This window comes from Hydra viridissima, unplaced genomic scaffold, assembly GCF_058129835.1.
Source record: "Hydra viridissima isolate aposymbiotic clone 2 unplaced genomic scaffold, HvirCarnegie_v1 scaffold_10, whole genome shotgun sequence".
In the NCBI taxonomy this organism is placed as follows: domain Eukaryota; kingdom Metazoa; phylum Cnidaria; class Hydrozoa; order Anthoathecata; family Hydridae; genus Hydra; species Hydra viridissima.
In genome coordinates this window covers 13455580-13476268 of record NW_028324309.1, presented here as the reverse complement: position 1 = coordinate 13476268, position 20689 = coordinate 13455580, and the positions used below count along the sequence as shown (strand labels likewise).

Here is a 20689-nt window from a genome sequence, read left to right as displayed (position 1 = left end):
TTCAGGATCGTGTTCCAAGATTTTTGCCATAAATGAATAAACATTTATCTTCAGTTAAATGTGACCCTTTTAAAAAGCATTTAACAGGTAAACGTTACGATTAGCTTTTAAATTTATTTCAAGTTTTATGAACACGACTGTTGAAATTGAGTTAGTTTAAACTTTATTATTTTTATTTTGTTAGTGATAAGGTGAGAGCTTATTATGTATTATCTATAAATAGAAATATCTCAGAACTGTAAAGTTTCTTTGTCGAAATAACTCAAAACGGAAAATTGTACCATCATTGTGATAAGAAAATTGTACAATCATTATGATAAGAAAATAGATGTCATAACAGAGAAATGTTAAAGGGAAATTATATCACAATAGAAACTGTACTTTCAGTGTAGCGAAATGAACGAAAAGATGTTTTTATTTATTGACGAGACAAGGATATTTAACATAAACTATACTCGCCTCATTAATTTAAAAAATTGAAGACTACACGAGAAAATTCGCAGTGTTCAAATTCACAAACCTTTAGATTTGCGTCCTTTTCATCATTTTTCCTCCCCCCCCCCTCCCGCCACTCTGTTGTGAAACTGGTTACTAAATTAAACTTACTATCGAAGAAGCAACTAAGGAACAGTATGACCGTTAAACTTGTTTAGAAAGAGATATAAAACATCAAATCCATTAACTGTAGAATAAATTCCATAGAGAAGTGAAACATGTTGTAGTCACACGTGCCACAATATTTTAAAAAACCAAGATAGATTTTGTTCACGCTGTAAACTTGGTGTTAGCTTACATGAATCTCATTACCACTGTAGCAGAAAAATGACTTAGAATATGTCCAATTAGTGCTAAACCAAAACAAAAAAAGAAAAAAAAGCGTTCTATGTGAGTAAAACACTAGTTTGTTGAGTGAAATCATGAAGGCGACTCGATGTCAAAAAAAAAAGTTTTTGATGACATAAAAATAAAAACTATTTCCAAAAAATTTAACTGTCAAGTACAAATGTCGCTTTGGTTGACAAGTGTCAAAACACAAATTTAAGTAGTAATATTTTGGGTAAAAAAACATTTAACTATTATAAGAAACTTAACATCTACATTTATTTTATTTGAAAAAATTTGTCATTCTTTTAAAAAAAATATTTTGGAGGAGTTGGATATGGTGATACAAAATCATGTCGACGAACAAAATTAAAATTCAATTTTTATTTTTAGAATATTAGTGTAATGTTCACAGCAGTGAGAGCATTAATTGTCCAGAGTGGATAGTTTTTCTCTGGGTACAAATTCAGCATAAATTGTTGTACGAATGATTCAAAGGTATCGTCAATTATGTTTTGACGCACTGCAGCCATCAAATCCATCTAAAAGTTCAAAGAAAAATATTTATTATGTACAAATTTGTAAACATCTCTTAAAAAAGTTTTTTAATGAATCCATCAAATTTTGAGTATGATCCAAGTCACTGGCAATTGTTCATAGACTCCTCAAAAACTGAAAAGGTCTGAAAGCAGTGTTGCTGCATAACGGAAACAAACTTCCTTCAGTGCCGGTTGCTCATGGTTCTTATATGAAAGAGACATACGAAAACATGAGATTTCTTCTTGAGAAAATTAAATACAGTGAACACACTTGAAATTTTGTGGCAATTTTAAAGTCATTGCACTTTTACTTGGATTACAGCTTGGTTATACAAAATTTTGCTATTTCATTTGCGAATGGCACAGTAGAGACAGAAAAAGTCACTATATAAAGAAAGTGTGGCCCAAGCGTGAATCACTTACTCCAGGCCATAAAAATGTTAAAAATGATCCTTTAGTGAACCCTGATGATATACTTTTACCACCGTTACACTTAAAGCTGGGCTTGATAAAAAAAATTTGTAAAAGCTATGCCTAAAATGAAAGTGGGTTTTTTATATCTGAAAAAGAAATTTCCTAAATTCAGCGAGGCAAAAAGTAAAAAGAGAATATTTGTAGGTTCACAAATACGGGAACTGATAAAGGATAAAAGCTTTGAAGAAAAACTGAATGATTAGGAAAACTCACCTGGAAATTTTTATAAATGTTGTCTAAGGTTTTCTAGGAAACCATAAAGCGGAAAATTACAAAGACCTAATAAATGAACGTATAATGTCATATAAAGCTTTAGGGCGTAATATGTCCTTATTAAAATACACATGCTGGACTTTGACCTAAATTTCTTTCTGAAAAATTTGGGTGCTGTGAGTGTTAAGCAAGATGAGAGGTTCCAACAGAACATTTCCTTAATGGAAAGCACTACCAAGGGAAATAGAGTCCAGGATTGCTGGCAGAATATTGTTGGAGACGTAGAAAGGACCTATCAGAAGCAAAATATTCACGAAAATTATAAGTATTTATTGTAAATTAAACTAAAATTTCTCTAAATGAAGCTATTTTTGTACTTTTTACGAAAATATGTTTGATGTTTTCTTTTGATTGTTTTAGTGGCGCTAATAAAAATTCAAAATTTGACATTTGTTTTCATGTGACGAAAAAAAGTTGCAACTTTTGTTAACCAGTGTAATTTTATGCGAAAAGAAGACAATCTGTATATTACTAAAACTTACTTGATATTTAATATTGTGTATTGTTAACAAATGGCAAGCAACTGCCTCTTTTCCAATCAAGCTATGAATAAATGCACGAGTATACATCTGACAAGTAGAACAAGAGCATTTTTCATCTATTGGTGTAAAGTCTGTTGCATATTCCTTAGCTTTTAGATGAAGCTGACCAGTTCTATGCAGTGCTGTTCCAAATCTCTGCATCAAAAATTTATTTACTACTAAATGTTACAAGTATGTTACAACTACTATTAATTAAATATAATCACAAAATGTAAAAAAAAAATTCGAAAAAACTCGAACTACTTTTTTTTCTCATACCGCTGTTCTTGTTGGGTAGACACAATCAAACATGTCAGCACCCAATGCACTGCAAACAACAAGATCTACTGCATAACTAAAATGTAAATTGGAACTTTTTAAGGTTTACATAAATAAAAAGGCTTTAAATAAAATAATACTTATCAGGCAAAGATTTTAACAAACATCAATCTATTTTCTATATTTTTTTATAAACAAACATATTTTGTTCATAAAATATTTGTAGACTTAACAAACTTTTCATACTAATGATCTTTACTCAGAAATTGACAAAATTGACAAATTTATAACCACAACCACTAAAACTCATAAACAAAACCAGGGTACAGGAAAAAAAATTTTCAATGATGTTTTCTTTACAAAAGCTTCACATCATCACACATCCCATTGTCTTCCAATACCTTAGCTAAAGTACCATACTGATTAGAGCTCCAGTTGCACGTTCCACAGCCAGAATACCAAGAAGTTTAATGTCTCCATCAATATTAGCTGAGACAGCAAATTTTTGCCAAACTCTTTTTGCCAAACTCTTTTTGCCTTCATCTAATCAGTGATATCTTCTATAATCTTTCCATCAAATCAAGCTATTATGCGGAAAGGTGCTTCCTCAGCAGCTCTTTTGACTCCTCTCTTATGTTGTGCAGCATTTTCTGAATGCTTTTCTTATTAGCTCACCAGATGGTTGAATGAGACAGTGAAAAATCTTTTATATTTCCACCTGAACTAACAATTAATTCTGTACATACATGCATCAAATCTCTGGATGAAATATTTTTTATCCCGCCTTTGTAACATCTGTCTATACAAGGTTTCTTTACTGTAAATAGAATGCAGTTTTCTAAACAGTTAAAGACCAGAACACTTTGCTATATTATTGTGTCCTGTGGTACAGCATATAACTTTAACACAGAAGATTACCTTTTGTGTTAAAGTTATTTTGTCCCTCGATCTTCTAAACTGAAAATGGAGAATAATTTATTTATTTGTAGAAAATATTTCTGGTAGACTCTCTTTAAGTTTCTTTTCTTCAAAAAGATACACTCTAAAATTGATAACTAGGCTAACATATAGTATCTAGAAAAAAAATAACCCTTTTAAGTTAAATTTTAAGGTCTCCGCCAGCCGTCTGAAGAATGACAGGTTTTTACACACAAATTGAACTAGTGGAGACCTTAAAAATCATCTGAGATCAAACCTTTTGAGCTTAAAATAACTTTAGCATATCCAGATAACCATTCCAGGTGTGGGCAAGCGGAGTTTCCAAAATTGAAAAAATTTGAAACACCCAAACATATATATATATATATATATATATATATATATATATATATATATATATATATATATATATATATATATATATATATATCAATGTTTGTAAGGACGTGTTCAATAGGAACAGATTCCTAGAACGTGTTCTTTTTTGAGGAATGAAGCTTGGAACTGGTTCCTTTTAAAATAATAACAGAATGAGGATAGAGAAGGATTTCTTTTTTTGAAAGAACATGAACAAACAAAAAAAGTTCCTAAGAAACTTACTTTTTGCGATAGTTGTTTTTGACAGTTAAAAAACAAAATGCTGTTACTTTCTATCTATTTTACACTGAAGTTTATTATTTACAAAGTAAATTTTTTAACTAAAGTCATAAATTATGCAACTAAAATTAATACTACGGAATGCTTTTGTTAATACGACAACTTTGTTTACTTTTATTTTCTACTGTTTTTATTCAATTCTCTTACAACTTTTATACAGAAACAAAAAATTCTCGAGGGCGTAATTATGTACTAAAATAGTGTATGACTTGACTAACAACTTACATCAATTAACTTTAATGACAAGAATTTTATAAATGTAATAATAAAGTTTTATAATGATCAGCTATTATCACAGCTTTCTCTAGGTGAATGTTTGCCTAAGAGTGGCTTAGAATCAATTTTTTTGTTCCAAGGAATAAATGGCAATAATATAAATGCAAAATGTGTTTTGTATGGCCCTTTAGGAAAAGTTGAACAGCTTTTTGTCTTCATACTTTTAACTTATGTTCTAAATTTTTATTTTCCAATAATATTTTTATAATGCTCATACTTCTGAGCTAAAATTAATATACCAACTATATGTTTATAAAGTAAATGCAGAGGTGACTAGGCCAGCAGGACACCAGAAATATTAAACAACTTCTAAAAAATAACAATTAATAAAACACATTTAAAAAGCCTTGTTCACTTAGTGAAACAATAGATTTGCTCTCATTTAGTCATAAATGTGGTAAAGTAATGCCACTTACTATGCAAAAATAGGTTTAAAAATAGGAATGAAGTAAGAATGAGTTCTATTTTCTGAGGAACATGGAGCAAATTTCTATTTTATATATATATATATATATATATATATATGATAGAAATAAAGTAAAGTCTTGTCATTTAAGTAAATAATTACCCAACTCCCATCACATATATTGGCTTATTTTTTGGTAAAAGTCCAGTGCAATGATGCACAACTTTCCAAAACTCTTCTTTCTCTTCTCCACCACTCAACCCACCAATTGCATAACCAGGCATTTCTCGTTTAACCATCTCTAAAAAATGTTTTTAAAAACCAAATCCTATAAAAAAACCAAATAATCAAAAACATAGAGTTTAAATTTGTCTTTCATTAATAATCAAGGATTTTCATTTTTAATAACCTTTTATACAAGTAGTTCTCAGTTGCAAGTCTAAACCCCCCTGAATAATAGGAAACAAGTTCTGGTACTGTTTGCGCTGGTTTGCAACAATACATCTATCGAGCCAACGAATAGACCTATGCATGGCTTCTTCCACACGAGGTCCTTTTACTTTAACATCAACTACATCATCCAACTGCATCATGATGTCTGCTCCAATGGCATTTTGAATTTCTATTGATTTCTCAGGTGTTAGCAAAATGTCTTTGTTATCATAGGGTGAGCGAAATTTCACACCCTCCTGAAAAATAAGTAAAAATATAAGCCATGATTGGAAAGATTTACCAATACTCAAAATGAACTACAGCTCTATGTTTTTGTAATGGAATCAATATCATTACTAAAAAACTTATACTTTATTATTCCTGTGTTTGCTATATCCAATAGAGGAAATATTATCACTTAAAATATTTTAAAAAAATACTGAACCAAAAATATCTGCAACATATTAAACTACAACTGTAAAATACCTCAGTCACTTCTGATAATTCTATTAGTGATACCATCTGAAAACCTCCACTATCCTAGGTATCATAAGCAAAGCTTTATAAGATTAGCCATTAGGTAGCATTTGAAATTACCAAATAATAAACAAAAAATACTTAAAAAGAAATTTTAAGATTAATTAAAATGTGTTTTAACGCTTTTTTTGTTCTAAACTTGACCAAGAGACATACATATTTCTTAACCGCAAAATTAACGCACCACTTATACATTTTGATTTATTTTAATTGTCGTCAATATTATCATATATTTTGACAAACATATTAAGAATGGAACACATGAACACAACTATTTTGATGATAATCATAAAATTAACTTTGAGGACAGTGAAAAAAAAACTAAAACCAAAAATATGGTTCATTAAACAAAATAAAGTAAAATGATTATCATTGTTATGCACACTAATACAGCTTAAATTGAAACATTTTTGACTTATCAATAACTAGTGTTACCAACTCTTGATGTTATTACAGCCTGACAGCACAATTCAATTAAAGATCTAACAGTTTCTTGTGGGATATCTCCCCACATGTGGATAAGACTTTTTTGCAGCTTGTCTAGGCTGTTAGATGGTAGATACTGGCTTCTAACACAGCGCCCCATTATGCCCCAAAGATGCTCTATTGGGTTCATATCTGGACTGCAGACTGGCCACTCAAAAACATGAATATTAATACATTCACAGACAGTAGGAACAAGTGAAGTTCGAAAATTAACACTATATGTTTTTTTAACTTTTAGAATATTAGAAGCATAGTTTTACTTCTTGTAACAGGTAGAAAATAAAATTCAACCTAAAAAATTGTTTCCAAAACATGACACTAGGCTTCTACTTATAAACTGGTAAATGCACATTTGTGCTGCTATAGCTGCAGTTTCCAAAAACAGCCATTTCATTTTAGACAGCTATTGCTGTCATGCCACATAGTGAACTATGCTTTGACTGCTATAGACACAAGTGTCTGTCAACAGGTTAACATTATCTAAGTATTCAGTAACAATGTGCCATATGTGGTCTAGCATTATTCTGCATAGGAAGGAATCCATCTCCAATGTACAGTGCAGAAGGTACCACAAAAGGTTCTAAAATGTCTGCTATGTATCATTGAGAAATGAAACATCCACCATCAATAATAAAAAGCTCTATGTAAGCTGTTAAAGATAGTCTGCCCCATACCATCAATGAGCTGCATCTATATAAAGCAATTTCTCGAATGTTACAAGCAAACTATATTTCATTTGGCCTTCTGTACACTCTTGGGCATCAATCAGAACTAACAAGGTAAAACCTTAACTCATCTGTAAAGAAGATCTGTCCCCAATTATGTATTTCCCAATTCATATGCTTTCTTGCAAAAGCTAGTTTGTTTCTTCAGTGGTCTACAGACAACCTGGGACCAGTAGCTGCTGCCTGAAATCATAAATTTAAAACACAAAGTCTTCTACTTATGGTATCTTGACTAACAGCAGTTCCATGAACCTCAGCAAGTTGTATTTGGAGACTTCATGCAGTAGTGAACTGTTCTCTCAGTGTTCAAAGCATTAAAAATCGGTCCTCCACAGCATTGGTAGCTTGTGGTCTGCTTTGGCCAAGTTGTCTAGCATGATCATTGGTCTCTACAAACCTTTGTAGAACCCTACCGACTGTTGTATGAGACACTCCAAATCTTCTACCAAGTTGGTGATTTGTTAATCCTTCACTGGATAAAGTAACAATTGCAACACATCACAACTTAAATTTCATCTAGAATGCTGCATTGCAAACAGGTGTGTTGCTTAAATGACAGTTATCTTATCTACTGTTAAAACAATTTAAAACCAATACATACTTTTCTTTTAGAAGTAAGGTTTAATTACAGCAAAACATGCTATTTATGAAAAGCTGCTATAATTTTAAAATTAAATAAGGGAAACAAACAAAAACCTACAAAAGGCATAACAATAAACATTATTATCATTTTTGTAATTGATAAATCTGGGAAATACATAATATTTTTCAAATTAAGTCGGAATTTATAAGTGGTACGTTAATTCTGCAGTTTAGTGTATAATAAAAAATTCTGATTGTAATATAACCTCAAATAATATGAAATTAATATAGTAAGAGTAAAAATTCTTAAACATAAATAACATTTATAAATTTACACTCTACACACATTCGAATGTATTAAAACTAAGTTCATATGTAGGACAAATCTTATAAAATAATTTACTAATAAAATATACAATTCATTAACTAAACTGATAGGAAGTTTTAATCTATTATAAAAAGTTTAATAAAATGAGTGTACTCACAGTGAGCAAAGCCCTATCCCATCCCATAAACTTATGTAGTCTATCTGCTTTTAACAGAATATCAGCACCCTAAGGAGCAGTAAATATTAATTACTAAATGTAAAAATACAGTACGAAAAATAAGAAGTTTTGTGACATTGTCCAAAATGGGTATTACCAATTTGTAGGGGAATGATTATAATTTTTAATAAAGCAACCCATGTTTTCCTTAATATTAATCAACCATTATCACTGCATATTATCAATAAAAATTTCCATACACACTTTTTAATTAATTTTTAAAGCAATTAAAAGTTTGATAACATACTGGCCTCATTCCCAAATGGTAAGTATTTGCCAATATTATTTGACAATTGAGATTAATAAGTTGCTCGCAAGTAAGCCCTTTCATAGTACCTTGGGTGCCAACAGGCATGAACATAGGTGTTTCAACAGAGAAATGTGGGAGCTTTACAGTTGATACTCTTGCTCTACTCTTTGAACATTTTGCAAGAACAGTAAACTCTAGCGGCCATTCGCACATTTTATGAAATACTAGAGCCTGCATAGATAAAGTAATAAATGTTACATATACGAATAGTACAAATGTAGATAACAAACTAATCTAATTTTCTGGAAACTTTAAATTAGTTGTTAGTAATTATTTGCTTTTAAAAGTGAACAAAATAACTTTTATACAAAATCTGTATTGTTTTTTGTAAACACGTGTGAAAAGAAAATAACTAAAGCCTTGTTAACTTCACGTTTTGGTCCGAAAAATTTTTTACAAGGAGTCATACAAAATTACGCATTCAAAAGGAAAGTAACTACAAAACAAGAATAAACAAACAGTTCGATTTGACTTTGCTATTTTTGTAGATACTCTTTTTGAACGCATAGTTTTTCAAATATCAGTCATATTAATCTGTTCAAGAGAATTTCATTTTATCTAATTGTTTTCATAAGATTAAGATTCTACCGTCTTAAACTTTAAGAGTCTTTTTCCTTTTTTGTGCGACTCTAAACCGCAGAAGTTGCAGCTCAGAGCTCTTTAACCTGTTACACAAAGCATCTAAATTCTGTAAAAAATTTCAGTCCCACTACTCTTTTTGTAAAATATTTTGTTTGTTTTTTTATGTATCATTAGGGATTTTTTATTATTATTATTTTTAAGTGGCATCTGTATTTGCAATGTTCATTTTTTAAACTCATTTACGTTGCTTAACATTTGATGATGTAAGAAGATTGAAGAAAATTGATTTTTTAACTATTATTATCTAGATGTAGTCAAAAACATTATCAAGTAAAGTAAACCTCCCAGTTTTTTTGCGTTTGAATTGCCTCACGAAATCTGAGCGCTTCACTATGCATCTCGAAGCTGAAATAAGTTTTTGTACATATTTCTTAGTGATTTTTCATATTTAAACTTTTTCAGATTTTTTTTTTTTTTTTGCATTTAGTTCACATTAAAAAAAAAAAATTATTATTAGTTTTTTTAAACTTTTAATATTTAAAGGCTTTTTTCAAGGTTTAAAAAAACTTTTGTTAAAAGTTTTGTTAAAATTCTTTCAAAATATACGATAAATGTTAAATTTCTAAATTAGTTTTTTAAGCGAATTTAAAATATTAAATATTCTTCAAATGTGATTTTGTTGCAATTACAAATTATCCTGAATATTTTATAAAATACATTTCAATCAAGCTAATTAAAAATCTGATCCACTTTTACTCACACAAGAAAATCAGTTATAGAATAAAAAGTCCAGCATGTTTGCCAACCATTGCTGGTACACTTTCTGTTGTAACATTAACAAATTTGTTGATAAATGCATTTGGCTTTAACCAAAATTGTTTAAGAGTTTCCTTTGTCTCAACTCCACAAGTTGCGTCTTTCACCTCAACCAAATCTAGTTATTTTTTATTTACAATTACATCTGATGTTATACATCTAATAAATACTTCTCAAGGATGGTTAAATCTAGATGATCCTGTAACAACTCACGATTTTGAATGATCAAAATATAAACGAGCACACAGATGTTTTACAAAGTCAAAGATTTTTGAGTGAGTTGAATGCATTCAGTTGTCAAATGTAAATTTTCTTTTGTGCATTGAATTTTTTGCCAGCTTTTGCCATGAATAAAGTTGTAACAAACAATTCATATCTATACACGAATATTTCCTAATAATTTTTAAACTACAAATCCAAAATATCAAAGTTATGTAAATATGATAATAAGTATTAAAAATAGCTATGCCTTTTTTTTTTGACAAATGCTTGCAATGAAAAAATATTTTTCGTTGTATATATTATTGCTGCTTTACTCTTAAACAAAAATTAAAACTTGTATTTCTTTAATACACTAATAAATTTTTGTATAGTTGTATGTTCTAATGGGAAAGACAACAATGAATACAAATTTGTTTTTTAGATAATTTTTACATTGCTTTTTCAAATCACGAAGACTATTAAACAGAAAATGTCTGTTAATAGCCACCTTGATTTAAAAAAAGAAGCAAATTACAACTTTTGTTGGAGAAACCCTTACTGTTATTTTGAGGAACCCAAAACCGTCATCTACTTTTATATTATCAACCTTTAAGATTTATATTTGAAACAAAAAAATTATTTTAATATTCATTAGAAAAGCCACTTTGAAAAATGAGATCTCTAATTAGGTACTTGTTTTTAGTTAACTAATGACAAGTTCATTTGAATTAGACATACCATTCAAATTGATAGATGGAAAGGTCAATTCTGCCAAATCAAATGTAACAAGCTCCTGTCAATATTGAGGTATATGTGTATTTTCACCAAAAGACATGTATAACATTGACAACATTGATATTCATACTTCATACAACTTGCCAATCAAAAATGACAAACAAAAGGAGGCGCGAAGCTCTTGTTAAATAACAAAAAATCTATACACAAAGACATTCTAACCAAAAATGGGACTCGTTGACTGCCCGAAATATGGAGGATCAGAAACACTGTTCGACGAACCTTTTAAAATTAAGATTTGCCGAAATTTCAGAAACAAACCAAGAACTAATTGCAAATTTGCACATAATCATAAATTGCAAATAAGATAATTTTGGCACAAAAAAAAAAAGCGATTTTGTCCCATCGTGCATTGATTAGAAAATGTACTCATTAATATTCTTTGACTTGCCAAGATTTTGCTTACGCAAGCACCATTTTTACAAAAATGTGAACAATTAAAACCCATTTCATAGCCGTTTTTCCAAAATGAAAAAAGAACGCTGAAGTTTTATTTATAAATGTTTTTCTTATATGATTTTTTCAAATATATTTTTCAATAGTCCGATTCTTTAAAAAAATTCTGAATCCGTCGCTGATAAACATCTCATACTTTACAATGACATTATGATTGTATGATATAAAACGGTATTTATTGTGGTTGTAACTTTTTTCATTATAATTAAAAACAAACAAAAAATAATAATCAAAAGTTCAAAATATTTAAGCAGTTGATTAACCCCCTATCAACTTTTAAAAGGATTTCAAGATTATTCATTACGCAATCTGAATGAAATAAAAACAAAATAAAATGGTCGCGAAAAGCTGTTGAAAACTACGCTTATCTTGAATATGCAAATGGATTGAAATAGCTAAGATGTTCAGCTCAATAAATTTTATTGGAAGTATTCTACCTTTATCAAATATTGTTATGTGTCCTGCGAATTGCAGTGGCAATGGGGAATGTGTAGGTGGAAGATGTTCGTGCGAGGTATGTTGCATACAGAGGGTTCTTATCATTTATAAATTATAAGAAATGATCATAGTCTGATATTTTTTAACTTTAAAATATGTGTTATAACTTTAAATTATCTGTGTGTGTATATGTGTGTTTGTGTGTGTGTGTGTGTGTGTGTGTGTGTGTGTGTGTGTTTGTGTGTATGTGTGTATGTACACACAACCACACACACCCACAAGACACATAAAAATTGTCTTAAATTTACAAAATTTTAACCTTTAGGTACAGTTTTCTGGTTGGTCTTGTAATGATAGAAACTATGGTTATTACTTGTCATTTGGGATCTTTTTCTATATTGTTTGTTTGATGGCCATCATACAGCTGGTTAGTTATTATGTTTGCCCTAAGTTTGAGAGTTATATATTACTAATACATTGTTTGATATACACACACACACACACACACACACACACACACACACACACACACACACACACACACACACACACACACGCACACACATACATACACACATATGAATATACTCCTTTTATGCAGTACTGAACATAGTAATACCTCAAAATCAAGTTTCTTATTTTACTAAAGTAAAAAGAAACATAAAAAAATATAGAACCCTTAATAAAAATGTTCTTTTCTCAAAATAAAAGTTTATTCTATATTTTCAGACCTAAAGAAAAAAGAAGTAGCTATATATCTAGAACGGAGTTTATTTCATATAATAAACTTTATCTTTCCATTGAAACAATATTTTAGTTTTCAGTTTACTACAAGTAAACTGGAAACTAAAATATTATTTCAATGGAAATTTCAGTTTACTACAAGTAAACTGAAACTACAAGTAAACTCAAGTTTACTACGAGTAAACTCAAATTTTAGTTTACTACAAGTAAACTGAAAATTAAAATGTTATTTCAATGGAAAGTTTTTCTAATTGTTGTGTGAAAAGTATATTAGAACTTATGGAAGATTCTGTTTATTCAAAATGTAATAATTCTTCAGTTAAATGGCATAAAATAAAGAACTATTTATTATGGCTTAAAAAACTCTATGATATGACCATACAAAATTAAAATGTAAAACTTTATTAAATACTTACATTGACAAAGATCATTTTTACTAAAAACTCTGAAACACTTTCCTCAAGCACCTCCTACTTGAACCATAATAACACTTTGTGAAATACAAGCTAGATGTACCTTATGCTATTCCTTACTCTGGAATATTATGACTTGACTATTTTTAACCTTATTGCTATATTTTTATATACTTTTATTTTTTTATTATTGTATTTAGTAAAATACTCTTGAAGAAAAAGTAGTCTGCTTATCACCTTTGAATAAGTTTAACAGTGGAGGGGAGATTAAAATCAAGTAAATTATATAAAATAAATAAATGTAACTAACAAAAATCCTGTTAAACAAACTTAGTTGTAATTAAATAGTCAGAAAGTTGAATACTACTTTTAAAAAGTTTTTTTTTTTATGCTTTTATGTTTTTTAGATAAATTTTAAGTAATTGAATCTGCTTTGTTGTTGTAAAAAGCAAAAAAATGCTTCTATTTTATGCTGCTTAACTTAAGGATTACCTAATGTACGTATTAAACTAAGATAATAGAAATATGGTAGAGCATAAGATTACATATGAAATATTGATGTTGGTTGTATGTGACATGATGGGAGATGTTATTTTCAACATTTTTCCTAACCTGAAAAAGATGGAAAAAGCTACATTAAGCAACATTTAAGTAATAACATGACAAAAACTGATTTGATTCTCTTTTAATACAATTTCTCTTCCTAATTCAGCAAACCTCTCTGTAAAAAATCATTATATATTAGTGTAAATTTAACTTTCTGAATTTTTAGATTATGTGCATCTATTCAGACTTCGTTCAACTCAAAAAGCGAAATTTTTTTTATGCGTTTCGATTTACAATCCAAAAGCTTATTTATGTTGCAACAATTTTTGCATCTGGATCTCGTGCAGTGTATTTCACACTTGATTTGTATGTAAGTATTACACTACTTTAGAAAAACCCAAAATGAAATTTAATATTTACAACTGATGTTTTTCAACTTCTGTTTGTTATATTGGATGTTGAAATCACAAGTTTCCTGTATAAAATGTATTTTTACTGTAAGTGTAAATGTCAAATATTTAGAATCTGATCCCTTCATCCTTGAGACATAATTTATTTTTGACTTACTATGCTTTTGTCATGACTGGCTTGTCATTGATCATATGTTTTTGGGCTGAGGTGAGTAAATTGTAATAATGATGAAATTCAGCGTTTTTAAATGTTGCTTACTTTTGATGAACATAACTTGAATAATGTCATTCAATTTTTTATGTTTCCTTTTTCAAATTTCTTTATCATTTAAAAAATCTTTTTCACAGTTCACTCAATTACAAGGGATTTCTTTTATAAACTTCATTTTTAGTCATTCCATCTCTCTGGCTTGTCTTCAAATAAACCACAGTTCCTTACAAAATCTGTCAGTGGATTTATCATATTCAATCTTGTTGTTTACATGATGTTGGTTACACAGTTAATTTCTAACAATGTTCTTGCTCAGCCACAGAAAGTAAGTGCACATATTTTTTTTAGTATTAAATCTTATTTAGAAATAAAAAAAGCGTAAAAATTATTTATTGTAATTTATAGTCTCAGATAAATGTGATTATCAATTGTGGCTATGCTTTTCTCATGTTCTGTGTTCTCGTATTCTTCCTCATTTATGGTGTTGAAATCTTCTGCAAGGTACTTATTAATTTTCTAAAGCAAATAATGTAATTTTAGTACAAAAAAAAAAAAAGAAATTTTCTGTGTAAATATATATGACTATTACAACATTTTTGTATATGTAGGGGGGACAAATGTAAGTGTACAAGGCTCCAAATAGTCAACTGTCATTGAACAACCGCCAGGATAATTTACCTTATGATCATTATTAATGTTTATTATGCTAGTTAGAGCAACCATTTCTTACTCATTTTATCCTTATTAAGTTATAAATAAATCATTGATTCTTTATTTTGAAGTTTAATTTTACCTTTTTTTAATTTATCCACACCATAAATGTTTACTTTTACAACTAATTTATCTAAATTTAAAACTCATGAGATCTTAGTACCACTCTTTTCTGGTTGTTTTAAAACCCAAATGAAATTTCAGAACTTGTTTTAAATGTCTTTATTGAAATTTCATTATTAAACAAAAAAACAAAAAAAAAACAAAAAAACAGATTTAAATGAGATACGAGGAAATCATATAAAGTACTCTAAAATCAACTGTAAAAGTTTATCTTAGAATATTCCATATGATTTGCTCATATCTTGTCCAAAACTGTTTCTTTGTTTAAAACTTTCTAGATTTAGTAAAGTTATTTTTGTAAATTGTGGTTAAATTGTTACCAAAACCTGAGAACTGCTAGTTAAAAGTTAGGTTAGTTAAGTTAGGTAAAACCACAAATAATGCAAGATTTAAAAACAAAAACGGTAAATGAATAATAAAAAATTTTTAAAAATTTATGTTAATTTATCTTTTGTTTGTGATGATTCACCTGATGAATGGAATGAAAAAGTAAATCATCTTGCCATACAGTTTATTTCTAATATAGCATTTCTGGCACAGTTATATTTGTACCCACCTTTAGTGGCAATAACTGCTTTATATATTGCAGCTTTTTGTATGATAAATTTTCCAATTTTTGTAAGTCTATTTTATGGAACTCACTTTTAAATTTTAGTCACATGCCTTTTTTACTGTTTGGCATTAATCTTTTGACATTTCTGCCTAACTCATTTCATAAAGGTTCAATAGGGGAAAAGTCAAGTAATTGGATTTTTCTTTCAATTTTATTATCACTAAGTGATTCCTACAAAATTTTGAAGCATGGTTTAGATCATTATCTTCTTGAAAAATGAAAGGTTCCTCTATCATCAGACTTCCTGAAATTCCAGATTTCTTAAAACAGCCACTGCTTTTGTGTCATCATCTGTCCATGTGTACCAATCTATCACCCTGATTCACCAAAATTGGAAAAAAAAACAAAACAAAATTAATATAAAGTTTAAGAATTGAAAAAAAAAAACTCTGTGTCATTCAAATAGATATAAATTGTAGTGTATTTGCATGTTAGTTGGTATAAATGTCTTTGTATTCTGGGTAATTTTTGTTTAGGTGCAAGGAGCTTTCAAGTCTGAAAGGAATTCAACTTCAGAGGAGAGTATTAATATTCATCAACTTTTTCAATCTAGACTGGGATTGATTGCTCAAGCATCTTTGCAAGTGAGAATTGAATCTTCCTTTCTGATGTCTTTTATCATAAAACAATTTGATTGTATACATTTTATATATTTCTGATGAAAAGTAAAGATTTTTTTTAGTTGGCAGTGACAATGTTCTTAACAAGTGAAGTTCTTGGTGAACTTTGGAAGCAAAAAGCAACGATTAATGATCGTAACATTGTGAACATCATCTTCCATCTTGCAGAACTTGGTTGTGCCTTGTGGTTTCCATGTTGTTTATGGAATGTTTTTCGGTAAATTTTAAGTTTTTTTAGTTGGTTTCTTAAAACAAATTAAAATCTCTTAAAATCAAATTTTTTTCAAACGTTTAGACCAGATGAACTATGGATATTGAACCCACGCAAACTATTATTGTTGCGGAAGAACTTTGTATGTTCTTTTAACATATTTATATAAAGTTGTTTTTGTAATTTTTTTTCTTATAAAGTTTTCTATATATTTAGCATACGTTTTATAAACATTTAGATTTTTTTTTTAATATTGGTGTCAAAGTACTAGATGAAAAATATTTATTTTTTATTTTTAGGAAAATCAACCTTTAGCTGCATCTTTACGAGCATCTTATGAAAGTTTTGCAGAAATATCTCAAATATTAGTTGAAGGTTTACTTTATTCTAAAATAATTTATATGTATCTTCAGTTAGTTTTTCTTCATTAGTCTCATTTCATTTATCTGTTGAGTTAACTTTTAAAACTTTTATTAATTTTAGTAATTAAATATTTTTATGTAGAAGACAACAAGAGTAAGCAAACTGTATGTTGGATATGTTATGATGATGATAACAAAGCTGATACCATTGAACCATGTAACTGTAAAGGAGGCATGAAGTCAGTTCACCATGACTGCCTAAAAAAATGGCTTCAAGAAGTATGTAATATATAACTATATTATGTATTCAATAAACATAAAAGACATAAGATACCTTAAAAAAATTGACTGAAATATTTCCTCAAATTATATCTTTTTATGGTTTTTTTTTATGAAATTATTTAAAGTGTTAATAAAAGGGGAAATAAATATAAATAAAAGAGGAAGTATACATATATATAAATGAGAAAACATCAGATAATATGTGTTCTCTAAATAGAGAAATTATTTTATTATGAGAAATTTTCACTAGATTATGGTTACCAGCATTACAGGTTGTAAAATTATTTTACAGTTTAAAATTAACTGACTGATGATGTTTGCCCTCATTTAAGCTTTTTTGATGTTGTTGTGTTGGAGTTCTAATTTGTAACTTCATTTCGCCAATGGATTTTTTTTAACAGTTACATTCAATTAAGTTAGTTCCAGGTTGGCTATTGCGTGGTAATTTGTATTTGTTTTTATACATTAGCAGTGATCTTAAATTAGGATTAGATTTAAAAACTAATCTATATCCAACTTTTGTAAATATTTTTCTTAATTTTGGGGACAGTGATGGTATCCATGGTAGTGATACTGCATGGAGGGTGTCATACTTGCATTGAATTTTATTTTTCTTTATGGACCATTTTTTAATAATTTGGTTTGCAATACTTACCAGTTAGCTTTTGTCATAATCATTTTTGTTGAATATTTGAGTGAGGAAAATTATCTTATTTTTTAAATGTAAATCACTGCATATGGAGTAAGCTTTGTGAATGCAACCTTTAAATATTGCGCTTAAAATTTTAGTCAGTTAATTTTAAAATGTTTTTTTTTGTAGCATAAAATAATTTTAGGAGCTGATGATGTTGGTAACCATAATCAGCGAAAAAATATATATAAGATTCCAGTTTTGCTATATCAACATTAAATACATTGAGATCTTGAATTAAGAGGTTTTGTAAAATTAATTGACTTCCCATACAAAAAGTATAAACTGTCAAAAAGTGATTAGAATTTGTTAAACTCATAATCAACTTGTGTGTGTAAAACTTTTGTATTTGTTATAAACTGGTTATAAATACAAAAGTTACAAAAACTACATAAACTTTTGTTTAGCGCCCTGAAAATTCAGATGCATCAACTCTCTGTTGCAGTGTTTGCAAAATGCAGGTAATGTCAAAATTGTCTGATGTCAAAAATTGTAATGTAGATGTTGATTTTACTATCAATAAATACAACATCTACATTACAATTATCATTTTCTTTTGGTTGACATTTAATGGGTCAGTATTTTTAATGAGTCGGTCAGTATTTTTTGTTTTTAATTTTCATTATTCTATTGAGATGGTCATTATTTTAATTAAATGGTCAATATTATATATTTACTGTCAGTTAATTAATTTCGTTATCAGTTTTTGATTAAGTGGTCAGTAAATTAACTAACTGGTCAGTTATTTAATTAAAATGATCTGTATTACTGTCCAATTTAATTTTTTATACTGACATTTGTTTAAAATACTGACCCAAAATTATATATATACTGAACAAAATATACTGAACATTTATTTCAAAAAATACTGACCGATTCATCACAAATACTGACCAAATAATTTATATTCTTTTTTCTTTTTAGTATAATGTGACAAGTGATCATTCGTCTTTTTGGAATCCTGACAAACTCCAATTCAGGTGATTATTTTGGAAGGGAATTGTTAAGTCAGTTTATTGTAATTTCAGGATGTTATGAAAAATCAGTAAATAGAGATTATTTTGAGAATACGCAAATGACCTTTTTTTGATGTGTTTTGAATTAAAATTTTAGAGCTTGGGCACAGACATTTATAGTTGTGCTAGTAATGGCTTCCCTGCCTGTACTTTTATTTGCTTTGTGGCAGAGAATTAAAATAGCTCCACTAAAAGTTGGTTTTGTTATATTAATGCTGATTGCTGAGTACTTTTTGCTGAGGTGAGACTGTTTTTTATGTAGTTTTAGCCATTAATTATCCTTTGAAGTATTTCATTTATTATTGTTTTATCATTATACCTGTTAAAATTTGTTTGAATCGAAACGTTTTTTACTTTAATAGAATGCTTGGTTTCAACTACATCAAAGCATATAAGTACACAAGGACACGCTCTTTGAAAATATTAAGTAGAGGTGCAAAGGCTGACTCGGTTGTACTAAACATTGCCGCAGCAACATAAATTCTTTGTACAGTTCTCTAATTATATTTTAATTATTATTCTAATATATATATAATTTTGGTTAAGTTTAGTAATTTATTTATAGCTGTTAACTTTTTTTTGTTAAATTACCTTTTTTTTAAAAAATTTTTTTTTTTACCGTTTGATTTTTCCTCGCCGATCTGAAACTTCTCTTTAAATTTTGGCTATTTTTTAAAATGATTTTTGTTACAATTATATTGATATTGCTGACATTTTTTTACATTTATTAAAAACCCTTTAGAAGTTAAAAATATATTGCATTAGCAGAAATTTTACCAAAAAAAACTTAACAGAAAAATTAACAGCTGCAAAGTGGCTGAATTATTTTCGGCGAAAAGTGACGTTTGAGTATTTTAATCTTATTAACGCTTATGAGTTTGTATATAGATATATTTTATGCTTTTTTTTATGTTCCGTAAAGTTTTAAAAATGAAATAAACATGTGCATAGAGAGTGTTTTGTGTTTGTCTCTGTTTATGTAACGTTTCATGGAAAATGATGTCGATTCCTTACTAAGCTGTATATTTTCGAAAAATTCTAAAATCTCTCCCGCTAGCGTAAAAAGATAATAAATTCAATTACACTTCTTTAAAACTCGTCTTTCTTACTGAAAACTAAAGTGGAAACGAATCTGATGAAACTTACAGCCTATATATATATATATAGATGCAGTATTTAAACCGTATGAAAAACCTTTGTTTTTTTAAGTTGATTTTCATATGGTTTTTAAGTTGATTTTTCATTTATTTTCAGTATGACGTAAAGAGAAAAAAAAAAGAAAAAAAATCGCTCAACAAAAGAAAAAGATACAAAAAGTTTAATTTAAAAGAAAAATTTCTGAAAAAATCTCAAGATGTTTGAATTAAAATTTCGAAAAAGACGTTTCACTTGATAAACGTATCAGCATTGCACACACCAGTGGTTTATAGATCGGTAATGAAAGCAGTTTTAACATTGATGTTTATTTTTCAAAATTACTGTAAAAAGAATCATCCTGAATTATACGCTCAAAAAATATTGAACATGATTTTAAACTCCGGACTAAACGTGCTAACATATTTGTTACTTTTAATGTTAACGAGTTCTGAGCTTGATAGCTTGATGTTTTATTAACATGATGAGCCTAAAAATTCCAGTATCTCTT

The 20689-nt window shown here is 28.5% G+C and overlaps 2 protein-coding genes across 2 annotated transcripts; one reads left to right on the top strand and one right to left on the bottom strand.

Moving 5' to 3' along the window:
* Positions 1–1191: 1191 nt before the first annotated feature.
* Positions 1192–9000, bottom strand: LOC145181874 (queuine tRNA-ribosyltransferase catalytic subunit 1-like). Its single transcript, XM_090099741.1, has 8 exons — positions 8741–9000; positions 8434–8502; positions 6105–6158; positions 5596–5875; positions 5349–5487; positions 2909–2984; positions 2591–2785; positions 1192–1364 (listed from the first exon to the last, which is right to left on the bottom strand). The coding sequence occupies exons 1-8, from the start codon at positions 8978–8980 to the stop codon at positions 1212–1214; spliced, it is 1206 nt and encodes a 401-aa protein (XP_089955867.1). The 5' UTR covers positions 8981–9000; the 3' UTR covers positions 1192–1211.
* A 2792-nt stretch (positions 9001–11792) lies between these two features.
* On the top strand, positions 11793–19703 carry LOC145180906 (uncharacterized). The gene is made up of 15 exons (XM_090100890.1): positions 11793–12167; positions 12417–12518; positions 14021–14164; positions 14317–14412; positions 14597–14740; positions 14821–14916; positions 16339–16446; positions 16545–16699; positions 16778–16835; positions 16993–17068; positions 17198–17334; positions 18436–18489; positions 18953–19008; positions 19142–19285; positions 19407–19703. Exons 1-15 carry the CDS (start codon positions 12054–12056, stop codon positions 19522–19524), a joined length of 1602 nt encoding a protein of 533 aa, XP_089957016.1. The 5' UTR covers positions 11793–12053; the 3' UTR covers positions 19525–19703.
* The last annotated feature ends 986 nt before the right edge of the window (positions 19704–20689 follow it).